The sequence below is a fragment of the Triticum dicoccoides genome, chromosome 3A (assembly GCF_002162155.2).
Source record: "Triticum dicoccoides isolate Atlit2015 ecotype Zavitan chromosome 3A, WEW_v2.0, whole genome shotgun sequence".
In the NCBI taxonomy this organism is placed as follows: Eukaryota; Viridiplantae; Streptophyta; class Magnoliopsida; order Poales; family Poaceae; genus Triticum; species Triticum dicoccoides.
In genome coordinates, this window is record NC_041384.1 from 726370205 (window position 1) to 726383233 (window position 13029).

The 13029-nt window shown below is 46.9% G+C and overlaps 1 protein-coding gene and 2 pseudogenes across 1 annotated transcript; 2 read left to right on the top strand and 1 right to left on the bottom strand.

The window, feature by feature from the left end:
* Window positions 1–3131, top strand: part of LOC119273136 — a 14110-nt pseudogene extending 10979 nt beyond the window's left edge.
* A 1624-nt stretch (window positions 3132–4755) lies between these two features.
* LOC119273506 lies at window positions 4756–5424 on the top strand (annotated as a pseudogene).
* An 859-nt stretch (window positions 5425–6283) lies between these two features.
* Window positions 6284–8898, bottom strand: LOC119270524 (probable NADPH:quinone oxidoreductase 1). The gene is made up of 3 exons (XM_037552525.1): window positions 8720–8898; window positions 8442–8636; window positions 6284–6853 (listed from the first exon to the last, which is right to left on the bottom strand). Exons 1-3 carry the CDS (start codon window positions 8811–8813, stop codon window positions 6549–6551), a joined length of 594 nt encoding a protein of 197 aa, XP_037408422.1. The 5' UTR covers window positions 8814–8898; the 3' UTR covers window positions 6284–6548.
* Between the last annotated feature and the right edge of the window lie 4131 nt (window positions 8899–13029).

Here is a 13029-nt window from a genome sequence, read left to right on the forward strand (position 1 = left end):
CGCCCCGCTGTGAGCTCTCCCCCTCTAACCCCTCTCCCTCGCCCCCGGCGGCCACCATGGGCGCCGCCCCTCCCCGAGCCCATACACACACACGCGCACAAGCATGATGAACACACACACACACGTACATATGTATGAATTAATGCATGTATATATTAGTATATACGTATTTTGTATGTTTAATTAGTTTAGATTTTTTAGATTATTATTTTTTCAGTAGTATATATGTATGAATGCATGTTAGATGGATATAATTAGTGTTTAATTAGTATGGAAAAAAATTTATATAATGTTGTTTTTCAGTTTTTTAATGGATGTATAAAAGTTGTGTTTTCTGTTTTTAATGTTAGATGCTTAATTAGTATGAAATAGCATATAGAATTTTGACATATGCAATGATAGCATAATTAGTGTTATATAGAAATGTTAGAAATTTTAGTTATCAAAATCCAATCATTAAAAAAATGTTACTTTTTGCGGGTATATAGCTAGTATTCGTTCTCGACGATGCCCGGCCCGCATCCTTGCCGTCGACCCGTCCGCGACGACGTCCGACTGACCCATGTCCGGGACTGGGCTCCGCCGGGCTGGCACTGGGAGGTGCTGCCTGGAGGGGCGCGCCGCTTGATGAGGAACCCGGCCCCGGGTCCCGTCGTCGACCCTGATCTCGTTTGGTGGCGTTCGCGTGGGCCAGTTTCGGTGCGGAGGGAGCCGGCCCCGCCGGAGGTGGTACGTCGCCGTGTCAAGGAGGAGGACGAGCACGTCCATCGCTACATGGTTGCGTTAGAGGGCGGCAGGTTCTCCAATACCTGACAGTTTCTTCAGGGATCTCACTTCAGCTATGATCCTGTGAGGGTTCCTTCTCTTTGAGTGTCCACCGTCTGCGCCGCAGGAACCGCGAGTGTCCTAGATTCTTCTGTAGTATTCGATCTTTAATTAGCTACCTAACCAGATGTACTATTCGATATTATATATTATTCGAGACGATGTATGCGAGATTATATCTATTATTCGAGACGATGTATTCGAGATTATATCTATTATTCGAGACGATGTATTCGAGATTATATCTATTAGTTCATCATTTCATGATATGAACTATTTAATAACCCCTTTATTCATTTTCTTTGTCGGCGGGCAGGACTTGGGCAAGGTTCATCAGCGTCACGGAAGGCGAATGGAAACGACAGCTGAAATGGTTTTGACCTAAGGTAAGTAATTAAGTAGTACTAGCTAGCTAGCTAGCTGCCATCTCTTTAATTATCATGCTTGATTAATTATTCACAATTTTTACACCTTTAAAGGAGCAGATCTCAAAGACAGAAATGGGTACGCTTGTCAGAATACTATTCATAATTTTTACACCATTATCGATATCTAGTCACACAACTAATATACATGCATATTGATCTCCTTCTTAACAGTTCACAGAGGTGCGGGACAAGCTTCTAGAAACGGAGCGCGTAGAAGCACTTCAAGAGGAAATAGCGGGATTTTTTCTCGACCAGGTCATAAATCCGAAGGAAGAATACTATTACCCGCTACCGCCCCCATCGACCAGGTCATGAACCACTTCCAATTATCATCGTGCTCCGAAGGCATCAATTAGGCTAATGCCACTGGCTCCGAAGGCAACATGCATATGTAGAAGAAATTGTATATAGCTATACGTGTATGCGTGAATTAATATGGTGGTTTGTGAGACATTGATGATATATATATGATTGGTTCTACTAGAAATTCTATTTATTTATTTATTTATATATGCATAACGTGTACAATATGTAGTATCGTAAAATACCAGCAAACGAAAAAAAATTAAAATGAAAAATACAAAATTAAATAAAAAAGAAATCATAAAACTAAAAAAAACCCAAACATTTTAGTACCGGTTGGTGTTACCAACCGGTACTAAAGGGCTCCCGGCCCCCGGAGCTGGCTCGTGCCACGTGGTTGCCCTTTAGCACCGGTTCATGCTGAACCGGTACTAAAGGGGGGGCCTTTAGTGCCCACACTTTAGTGCCGGTTATGGAACCGGTACTAAAGGGCCTTACGAACCGGTGCTATTGTTCGGTTCTGCACTAGTGCCTGTGGGAGAACAAACTGCAGGGTGAGATCGCCGCATCGCTAGCCAGTGCTCGACAACTCGAGATCCTCATCCTCCAGTACAACGGGCTCACAGGCAGCACCCCATCGGATCTTATGGACTGCAAGAACCTGAGATGGATAGCGCTCGGGAGCAACCGGCTCTCCGGCTCGTTGCCGGCATGGCTGGGGCGGCTAGACAACCTTGCAATCTTGATTCTCAACAATAACTCTTTCTCAGCTCAAGGCTGATACCGCCAGAGCTAGGAGATTGCAAGAGTTTGGTTTGGCTGGATCTGAACGACAACCAGCTTAGTGGATCAATACCGCCGGAACTGGCGAAGCAGTCCGGGAAGATGTCCGCGACGAATATCTATCGTGGGCGGCAATACGTATACTTGGGCAACGATAAGCAGAGTAGCAAATGTCGTGGCACGGCGAGAATGCTTGAGTTTGCCGGCATCCGTTCTGCGTCTCTAACCCAGATGGCTATTAATAAGTTGTGCAACTTCACAATGAGGTACATGGGCAGCACAGAGTTCAGCTTCAATCGCAATGGCTCCATGATATTCTTGGACTTGTCCTTCAACCAGCTCAAATTCGAGATCCCCAAGGAACTTGGGAAGATGCACCATCTGGTGGTTATGAATCTTGGGCATAATTTACTTTCTGGTGCCATCCCAGCTGAGCTTAGAGGTTCCAAGAAACTGGCTATGCTTTACCTGTCACACAACCAGTTGGAAGGCCCAATCCCCATTTCATTTTCGATGCTATCATTGTCGAAGATTGATCTATCATACAATAGGCTGAATGGATCAATACCTATGCTCGGATCCCTCGCCACTTTTCCGGAGAGCCAGTATGTGAACAACTCTGGGTTGTGTGGCTTCCCTATGCCTCCATGCCAACCATTTTTGAAACACCAAGGCGAGTCTCCCTCCACCTCCAGTAATAAGTACCATCTGCTAAAGATCCTACTCCCAACTATCACACTAGTTTTTGTCGTTATTGCTATTTGCTCAGAGCATCTCCAACAGCCGCGGTAAAAAGCGCGCGCGCGGTAAACCGAGTCTTTTGGGCGCGCGGGACGTTTCGGCGCGCTCCAGCGGTGGCGGGAAAATCGCGCGCGCGGGAAAAGGCGGCAGGTCGCGCGCTTTTTTTGCCGCACCGTTTCCGGCGCGCCTATAAAATGCGGCGCGCGCCACACGCCTATTGCACACGCTTCTCTTCCTCTTCCGTTGCCACACGCCCCTCCACCGCTTCCTCGGTTGCTTCCGCTGCCACCCGCGCCACCGCTCCAGCGCCCCGCCACCATGCCACCGCGCCGCCGAGGAGTGTCGGGCTACCGCGGCGTCCGCGAGCGCCCCAACGGCGGGTTCTACTCGGAGATATGGTCCAGCCAACTCCGGCTCGGCCTCGGCACCTTCGAGACGGCGCACGAGGCCGCCCGCGCGTACGACGCGGCGGCGTGGCGCCTAGGCAGGCCGCGCCAGCAGATGAACTTCCACGATGTCCACACGCTGCAGCAGGCGCTGGACGTCGCCCCGCCGCCTCGTCTTCGCACGGCACAAGACCGTGCGGAGCACGCTGAGCGGCAGAATCGCCTCCTCGTCGCCCATGAGGACGAGCGGGTCATGGCGGAGTGGAGCCAACAACACCCGGAGGACGTATCCTACGAGCAAAGCCTACTGGGCAAGGCGCCGCGAGGAGGAGATGCAAAGGCGCCGCGCTGAGCGGTTGGACAGGCATCGGCGGAAGGCCTTGGCGCTATCCCAGTGCGATGTAGTTGAGAATGGTGGTGAGACGATCTTTACATCTGATGATGATCGTTGGGAAGACATGTGGCTCGATACCTTGGATCAGACCAGCGAGGATGGCGACGATGACGATGACGACGACGACTGGGAGTAGGCCGTAGCTGCACTAGTAGTTTTTATCTATGTCCTTGCACTATTTAAATATTTTTTATCTATCTATGCTATGGAACTATATAAAATATCTATGTATCGTTTTTCTATCTATGAATTTTATTAAAAAAAATGTACGCACTGTTTAGCGCGCGCTGTATTTTAGCGCGGCCGCTGGAGCTACGCGCGCGCTCAATTTTAACGCGTCTGCTGGAGCCACCGCTGCCGGCCGCGTCAAACCAGGCGAACGGCACGCGACAAATGACTTTTTTGCGCGCGGCGCGTTGCGCGGCTGTTGGAGATGCTCTTATACTACCAATCGATGAGAAACAAACTCAAAAAAAGTATGATCAAAGCGTTCGATGATCTGACAGATCTAGCAAGCCATCAGATAGTTTCCCACCTTGAGCTTGTTAATGCCACTGATAATTTCAGTGAAGATAACTTGTTGGGATCTGGAGGCTGTGGAAAGGTATTTAAGGGACAACTGAGCAGCGGTTTAGTGGTTGCAATAAAGGTTCTTGACATGCAGTCCAAGTGTGCGATTAGAAGCTTTGACGCCGAGTGCCGTGTGCTTCGCATGGCGCGGCACCGCAACCTGATACGGATAATCAACACTTGTTCTAACATGGATTTCAGAGCGTTGGTGTAACAGCACATGCCCAATGACAACTTAGAGACACTGCTTCACTACTCACAAGGGGGCGAAAGACTTTTCGGGCTTCGCGAGAGGCTGGGTGTTATGCTCGATGTGTCAATGGCAATGGAATATCTACACCATGATTACCATGAAATTGTTTTACATTGCGACTTGAAGCCAAGCAATGTGTTGTTTGATGAGGACATGATTGCGCATGTGGCAGATTTTGGCATTGCAAGACTACTAGAAATTGACGATAGCTCTGTATTCTCGATAAGCATGCATGGCACAACCGGCTACATATCACCAGGTACTTAGTACTACTGATCATCTTGCTCAGTGTATCACCTTTTTGTTAAGCCGTCTTTACTGTTATTGACCAATCACATTGAAAGTTGTGTTTATCCTTTTTTTTTTGCACAGAGTATGGGTCGTATGGGAAAGCATCACGAAAGAGCGATGTGTTCAGTTACAGAATCATGCTCCTTGAAGTCTTCACCGGAAAGAGGCCGACCGATGCTATGTTTGTTGGAGAACTGAGCCTTAGACGATGGGTTCACCAGTTATTTCAGGCGAATCAGCTTGTCCATGCCGTGGATAGACGGCTACTGCAATGCTCCGACACGGACATTGGTTTTCTTGCGCCAATACTAGAGATTGGTTTGCTCTGCTCCAATGACTCGCCACGCGATAGGATAACGATGAGCGATGTAGTCTTGAGGCTGAACAAGATCGAAGCAGAGTACGCTAAAAATACAACATCTACTTCAGGAAGTGTGTCACAGTGATTGGCCGCACTTACTTCATGGCCACATGCAGGATTCTGGAGAAAGAAAAAGAAAAGGTGAGCAATAAATATCTGGATATACTTGGTAGCCTCTTTTTGTTTTGTTCATCAGAACGATTTGCTACCGACTTTGGAGCTGAAATCTCTGTGTTCTTAGTCGGTATCCTTTTTGTTTCATTTCTGAGTGTATTGTCCAATTTTATGCCAGCAGCACGACATGATTCCTAAAGCATTTGGATGTTCATAAACTTGCACACTTACTATTGTTTTGAGGACATGAATAGTATCACTTTCTTTGCTGGTTCACCTCAAGGTTCTTACCTCTTACCGTGGCAAATGTAAAAAAAAACATCTCCTTGTCTAAATTCTCATCGTAATTATCATACTTCAAACTTCAATCCATATCATGCTACCAACTTCGCAACCAATTCGGCAGCCCTTGCTTTGCTTCAGGGCCACATGACATGCACAACCGTTCTTGAGAAAGAAAAATGGAAAGAGATGAGAATATATAATTTGGACACAGGCTGTAGCACTAAGTTCGTCAACATAATGATTTGCAACCAGTTTTGGAACTTAAATTTTGTGTATCATTCTGCCATGTGTGCTTCGTACTGCGTGAAACGAAACACAAAATGTTCACAGAGAAGTCGGCATTATGTCGATCTAACTAAACCTAGAAAACAGGGGTATAGTTTATCTCTTACGGAGGACAACAGGATCAGCCAATTTGTGCATGGCAGTCATATAAGCCAATATTTCAGTTGTACAATCAAGAAAAATGCCGAGTATATGTCATATGGTAGTATGCTGGAAAACGGACAGAATTTGCAGGACAAGGTGTATGATAAACCCTCATAATGCTTTACAGAGGGGAAAGTGTCGATGTATCATTTCCATGGAAAGGAAAAATAACCTTGATTCCTAGAGATGAAAACTAACCTCGATACCAAATCATTAAACACTCCACAAACAGTAGAGCAGCAGATTTATTACAGATTTCAGTCTGCTGACAACACATTACCTGAATGTGAAGTAAAAATGTCATCAAATAAGGCATATTATACAACACTCACAGCACAAAACACCAAATAAGAATTGCAAAATAATAACACGTTCATGCGCTGCTTCAATCCTTCTTCTGGACCCTGAGTGTGAAGGCCTGGAGGGACAAGAGCACCTGCTTGATACGCTCTCTGATTTCGGCGTCAATCAGGTTACCATCACTGTCAAACTTGGGCGGCTGCTGAAATGCTTGGACGAACAGCTCTGGCTTGTTGATGAAATGAAGATCTAAGAACACCCCGACCTGCCGGAGATGGTACTGCGATCTACCTCCTCCAAAGCCACCTCCTGCGCTGACAATCGCAGCAGGTTTGTCTGCCCAGCAATTCTTTCCCCTAGAAGCCCAGTCAAGTGCATTCTTCAGAGGGGCTGCAGTTGAAACATAGCATGTGAAGCAAACACATATACGAGCATCAATGATACAGTACAATCTAACAGGAAAAGCAGCACCTCTGTTCCCAGTTCAGGAATCACTGAACTAGTGTCTATTGGGCCTTCGCACCTAAGCCATTTTCTACAACTACAGCTTGTTTCAAGCTTCATAATAACTGAATTTTTCAGGTTAGTTATTTGTCCTTTTGCTCCAGAGTCCAGACAATAAGGTGTTACGTCAACTGATTATTTTATTTCGCACGTAAACTAAGCATGGTATTCCATCACACCTGGTATTTATGGACTATGGACCAACAACATCATAAAATTATTGATTATGACATTTTTCAGAATTCCAATTTTATGTCCCAGATACTGGTTCAAGCACTAATGGCTCAATTTGGCTGCCATGTTTTTCTAAAAAAATTGGCTTCCATTCAACAATGTTGTATAAGAGAGTGTATTAGGCTCAACATCTTGGTCGGGTTCATGAGAAAAGGCACAGCAAAGAGGGAAAACAGCAAGATAACTTGATGAGAACCATCGCAAGGATCAAGCAAAATAGGGGCAACCACTGTCAATTAATAGTACTGAACAAAGTTTTACAGTCAGTGTGAGTAGTTCACAGCAACATAGTCTTAGGATATCTGGCAGTGCTGAGATATACTGCTAAATTACTTCTATAGTTGGATTGCCAGTAGGAGCTAAATGCAATAGATGGCTAGTAATATCTTAGATCCATCCTGAAATTAATATAAGTGAAACAGCCAAGTATCAAATTGTCATAATTGTTTGTTAAGACTGCTCAATTATCTTATATAACTACTGAAAGACAGAGTAAGATCTGGAGCTGTTACAGGACGGGCAATCATGTGAAGCAAACTTAACTGAGCAACAACTAGTACAAGAATGTTGGTTGCTGTTGGGCAGGGGTAGAGGGAAGATCAGTTGGGTATTCGGTGCGGCAGAATTGGATCGGGTCGTTTTTCAGCTGTGCCAGTTATCACTGAACTACATTAAAGTGAGCTAAAAGGATAGGATAGAATATCGACGCCCTTTTTCTTTATATAAAATTTTTGCAAGAAAGGAATAAAGGAACTTCCAATATTAGATGATGGCATGTTTACTGTCCCCATACTAAACTTTCGGCAATCCTTAATCGCTACTTTAGCGACATCTACTGACAGGACTGCACTAACTGGGCATCATGAGAGAAATTGGGCATCACGGGAATCAAACGAAACCCACCACTTCAGCACCACGAGAACAAAATGTGAATCCACCTTGTCAGACGTCGCACTATGCCACCAGAGTTAGTCTCTATTACCGACAGTTCCAGATAACAAAATCCTTCGTGGAATTGAGACGAAACAAGTGTACGCAACATTACACATCACTAAGGAGAGACGCTCCAAATTACGCTGGCCGATATAAATTACAAATTATATCCATGTCAATTTGTGTGGCAGCAGCAGCGACTGCCAATTTGGGCGACATATATATGGTTTCAGCAATCGAGGAGTGCTAGGCAGGAAAACGAGGCTAAAGTTACAGAGATGGGGAGGGGGGACATTCGAGCACTTACTCGCGATGGAGTAGTTGTACTCTGGCGAGCCGAAGAGGAAGCAGTCGGCGCTGGCGATGCGTTCGCGGAAGGCCTCGACGGCGGGCGGGAAGCCCCCGTCGGGCGTCTCGAGGTCGGTGTTGAGCAGCGGCAGCGCTGAGATGTCTACGTGCTCCACGCGCATCCCCGGGATGGACTCCTCGCACACCTCCGCCGCTAGCCGGTCAACGGCGGGTCAGCAGAAGACTAGTGCGAGTAATAAGAAGGGGAGAAGAGGATGGGCGGAAGAGCGTGCGTACCGGCGCGGAGGAGGCCGCGGTTGTAGGAGGCCCTGCGGAGGGAGCCGCAGACGGCGGCCACGCGGAGGATGGGCTTCGCCGCGGCGACCTCCATGCTCTCGTCTCCCGGCTTCTTCTTTTGGCTTTGGGAGGGAGGGGGCGGGGATGCCGTGCCAGGGGCCTTCTGGTGGGTGGGTGGGTTCTGCTTTGGGTTGCCCGAGTGAGTGTGACTGTAACCTGAACCTGAACCTGAACCTGAATATGTAGATGCAGTCTGAACCTGCAGCGGTCAATGTAGACGTGACGGTAAAGACTTGCCAAACAAATCCATAAAATTCATCAGCAAAACAAAGTGCTGTGCTGTCGTTTATTGAAGCAAACTAGAGTAAATTTCGCAAAAAAAAAAGAAGAAAAAACTACTTCCATCTAGTGTAAAAAAATGCTCTTATACTATGAAACCGAGGGAGTACTGGACTAAAACTAGACCGACTTTTGTGCGGAGTAGGTAAGGGCATGTACAGAGGTAGCAGCACCAAGCGGTGGTCTCATCCCATCCACATAGATATGTAGCTATAAGACCACCGTTTGAACATTTACCACCCAATGGAAGCAGTGGTTTGAGGTATGACAGGAGCAAGTTCCTCTAATTCACTTTATCAAACCGCCACCGCAAGATGAGAGGAGCCAAGGCGTGGTCCTGTGAGTTTTGGCAGTGAGGAAGCGGCCTCCTCTGCAAGATCCCGCTTGTGTCTGCAAGCCATACCTTTTGGCAAACTGGACAATCCGATCCTATGTGGAGTGCTGGAGCAGCTGTCCAACCTGGAGCGTTGGACATGCCCTAAGTGGATGGCATTAGTTGCTCGTGCATCAACATACATCAGCCACGATGACCATTATGTACGTTACTTTAGCATTTGCCGGCGCCTAGCCGCCTGCTGTTCTAGTACTTACCATCTTTTCGATTTAAAATGGATTTTTTGCTCCCACGATGACCGATGGGCTCCACCAGTTCCATGGCGTTGCCTGGATTGAGATGGGCAGCTACACCTACTGCCATGGGATCGTGTCAGCAGACGGCGGCGAGAAAAGTCCATGACGGATGTACCAAAAAAACAACAACCTGCTCCTAAAGATAGATAAAATAAAACATGTGCGGAAATGCCAAATGAAGACCGAGCTTTATGGAGGCTTTATGGAGGCCTTAATTTAAGAACTTCGAAATTCAAACCGGGAAATTTTATCGGTTGCTATGTTCACCAGTCTACCCTGACCCTCGTCCCCCGCGTCGCCTCCACAGGCGACACGGGCGGAGACCAGATCGAGCGGCGCCACTACTCCCTCGCCGTCGCCGAAGGAGGCCCCCGGGCTAAGCCCGGGCGGCGGGCGGCGGCGACGGGGATCTTCTCTTGCTCTGGATCTTGGGTGGGGGAGGCTCGCCCCATCCTGTTCTCTGCGCGGCAGCTCGGCTCCCTGCAGAGCCTCCGGCGGGTGGCGGCCGCGGTGGCTCCTATCCGGCGCGTCGGTGTGGGGTGGTGGCCCTCTCCGTCCTGCTCTATGGTGCCGGCCGGTGGTGTGCAGGTTGCTGGATCTGGCCATGGCGTGGCTCCCGGCGACCTGGCGGCTCCATGGCGCTCCCCAGCGGCTCCTTCAGGTGCTATGTTGGTGTGCTCCGCGTTGGCTGCGCCTCCCTACTAGCGGCATCTCGGGAGGCTGTCGGTCGGGCAAGTTCTGTGGCGGTGCAGCGGTGATGGGGTGTCGCATCTAGCTGGATTCGGCTGTCGGTGTCTCTGGCCGGCGACGAGGATTGGTGGCTTCTTCGCTAATTTTTTTAAAATAATACATTTTTTAATTAATTTGTATAAATATTACATCTATATTTTTATTTTCAAAAATAATACACCATCGGCCCGCTGCAGGCTGACTGAGCCTAGTCGGCCCACCATAGGCCGATTGGCTTCCAGTCGGCCCGCAGCAAGCCGACTAGGACTAATTGGCTTGCTGCGAACCAATTAGTCCCAGTCGGCTTGCAGCGGGCCGACTGGAAGGCCTGTGGTGGGCCGACTAGGTGCATATGGCCATTTTTCCTTTTCTGTTTTTGGTTTTAGTTGTTTTTTTCTATTTATTTTATCTATCAAATGAATCTGGTTTGTGTTGAAACTTTTTGCATAAATTACTAGCAATATTAACATGCCACATATAAATTTTCATAATTTTTAGAAAACCACATATTTATATTTGTATTTGATAGCTCCTAGTGAATATAGATAGGGTTTAAATTTAATTATCCAAATTGGATTTTTTATTTTTATAAATATTAAAATATTGAGGAGAATGATTTAAACATTTTTGTGAAAGAGGAATTTTTTTGGCTTATGAAACAATTTGAAACAATATGAAACAATTTGAGGAACATAAGCCAAAAAAGTATTCTCAAATTGTTTCATAAGCCAAAAAATAATTTTCCTCAAATTGTTTCACAAAAATTGTTTCAAATTGTTTCATAAGCCAAAAAGTATTCTCAAATTGTTTCACAGAAAATTTTAAACTATTCTCCTCGATATTTTAACATCTATAAAAATAAAAAAAAATTCAATTTGGATAGATAAATTTAAACCCTATCTATATTCACCGGGAGCTACCTAATACAATTGTAAATATGTGGTTTTCCAAAAATTATGAAAATTTATATGTGACTTGTTAATATTGCTAGTAATTTATGCAAAAAGTTTCAACACAAACCAGATTCATTTGATAGATAGAATAAATAGAAAACTACAACTAAAACCAGAAACAAAAAAAATGGCGACATGCACCTAGTCGGCCCGCAGCAAGCCGACTGGAACTAATTGGTTCGCAGCAAGCTAATTAGTCCCAGTCGGCTTGTTGCGGGCCGATTGGAAGCCAATCAGCCTGCGGTGGGCTGACTAGGCCCAGTCAGCCTGCAGCAGGCCGATGGTGTATTATTTTTAAAAATAAAAATATCGACGTAATATTTATGCAAATTAATTAAAAAATGTATTATTTAAAAAAATCAGCGGCTTCCTCATGGTCATGGCGCAATGGCTTTGTGGGAGGTGGGCGGGCTAGCGGAGGTGCGGTGCGTGGGGGTGTTGTGTTGGGCGGTGATCCGGGTGAAAGCTTGCCTAGCTTTGGTCAGCCGACGATGTCGGCGTCCGTGGACGTCAACCTTCTTGGAGGCACCGTCGTGGAGTCCATCTCCTACACACTCTCGGATTCAACTCTTCGGGTGAAAGTATAAGGCCCGGTCGGGTCGGGCGACGGCGTCGACATCGTCGCTGCCCTCTTTGGGGCGTCGTCTTCAAGAGCTTTGGATCTCGTCTACACGCTCCATGGGCTGGAAGCTCGCGGCATTGCGGTCGGCAGGTGCCCGGTCAATGATGTGGATGTTCTGCGTGGCTTCTTGTGAGGCAACGATGGTGGCTTCAAGCGGAGTTGGGTTGCTGTTGTGTGTTGGTAGTCGGTCTCATCCGGCGTGTTCGAGGAGTCGCCGTGCCTCACTTTGTCTTTCTGAAGTCAGAGCTGCTGAGGAGGGGCCCTTGCGGCGACGATGACACGAGACAGGTGGCCGGTTCCAGCGCTGGCTCGGCGCAGGCACAACGCTTTTTCTCCTGCAATGCTCGTCGACAGAGTCGGAGCTGCCTGATGGCCGGCGCGTGCGGTTGACTGTTTGGCATCGACCGATGCAGACCTGGACGCTTGCTTGCAGTGAGGGCTACATCGGTGGTCGTTGATGGTGGAGTCGGAGTCGTCCTCGTGGAGATGTGATGACGATGGCACCGGATTCAACCTCGACGATGTTCCCTCCTTGATGGCGTGTGTGCGTTCTTGTGTGGGTTGCCAGGTCGCCCAGGATGCCCTGTTTTGGTGGGCATGTTGTAGCGGTTTTAGCCCGGTTTTCCACTAGTTAACTGGGCAACTCTCTTCGACCTTTTTTAATAAATCGGGCCCTAAGGAACCGTGTTTAAAAAAAATCAAACCAGGGCTTTTTAGCATATGTACTATTAATCCTCATAGTACATGAATTTTTTTTGTGCAGCTCGCAATTCAAGGTATTTCATTCTGAAATTTTACACACATACACATTACATCCTTGTATACACGTGTAATGTTTTTAGAAGTTTTTTAGAGTGAAAAGTTTAAATTATGAAAAATTTAAAATTAAGGGCTTGGTGGAGCTCAGTCTCCAAAATGCCACACTCAAACATGTACAGCTTGATACCCGGTGCCCGGTATGTATACGACTTGATGAGGATGAGATTAACCTCTTTCTGAAATGCAAATGGGTGAAGCAAGTGTGGCAGGAGGATGTA

Excerpts from the sequence above, each read along its gene's own strand:
- LOC119270524 (XM_037552525.1), bottom strand. The coding sequence starts at position 8,813 with ATGGAGGTCGCCGCGGCGAAGCCCATCCTCCGCGTGGCCGCCGTCTGC. Across the intron at positions 8,637-8,719 it reads CCGCGGCCTCCTCCGCGCCG|CGGCGGAGGTGTGCGAGGAG; the intron begins GTACGCACGCTC and ends TTGACCGGCTAG. Across the intron at positions 6,854-8,441 it reads GTACAACTACTCCATCGCGA|CCCCTCTGAAGAATGCACTT; the intron begins GTAAGTGCTCGA and ends TTTCAACTGCAG.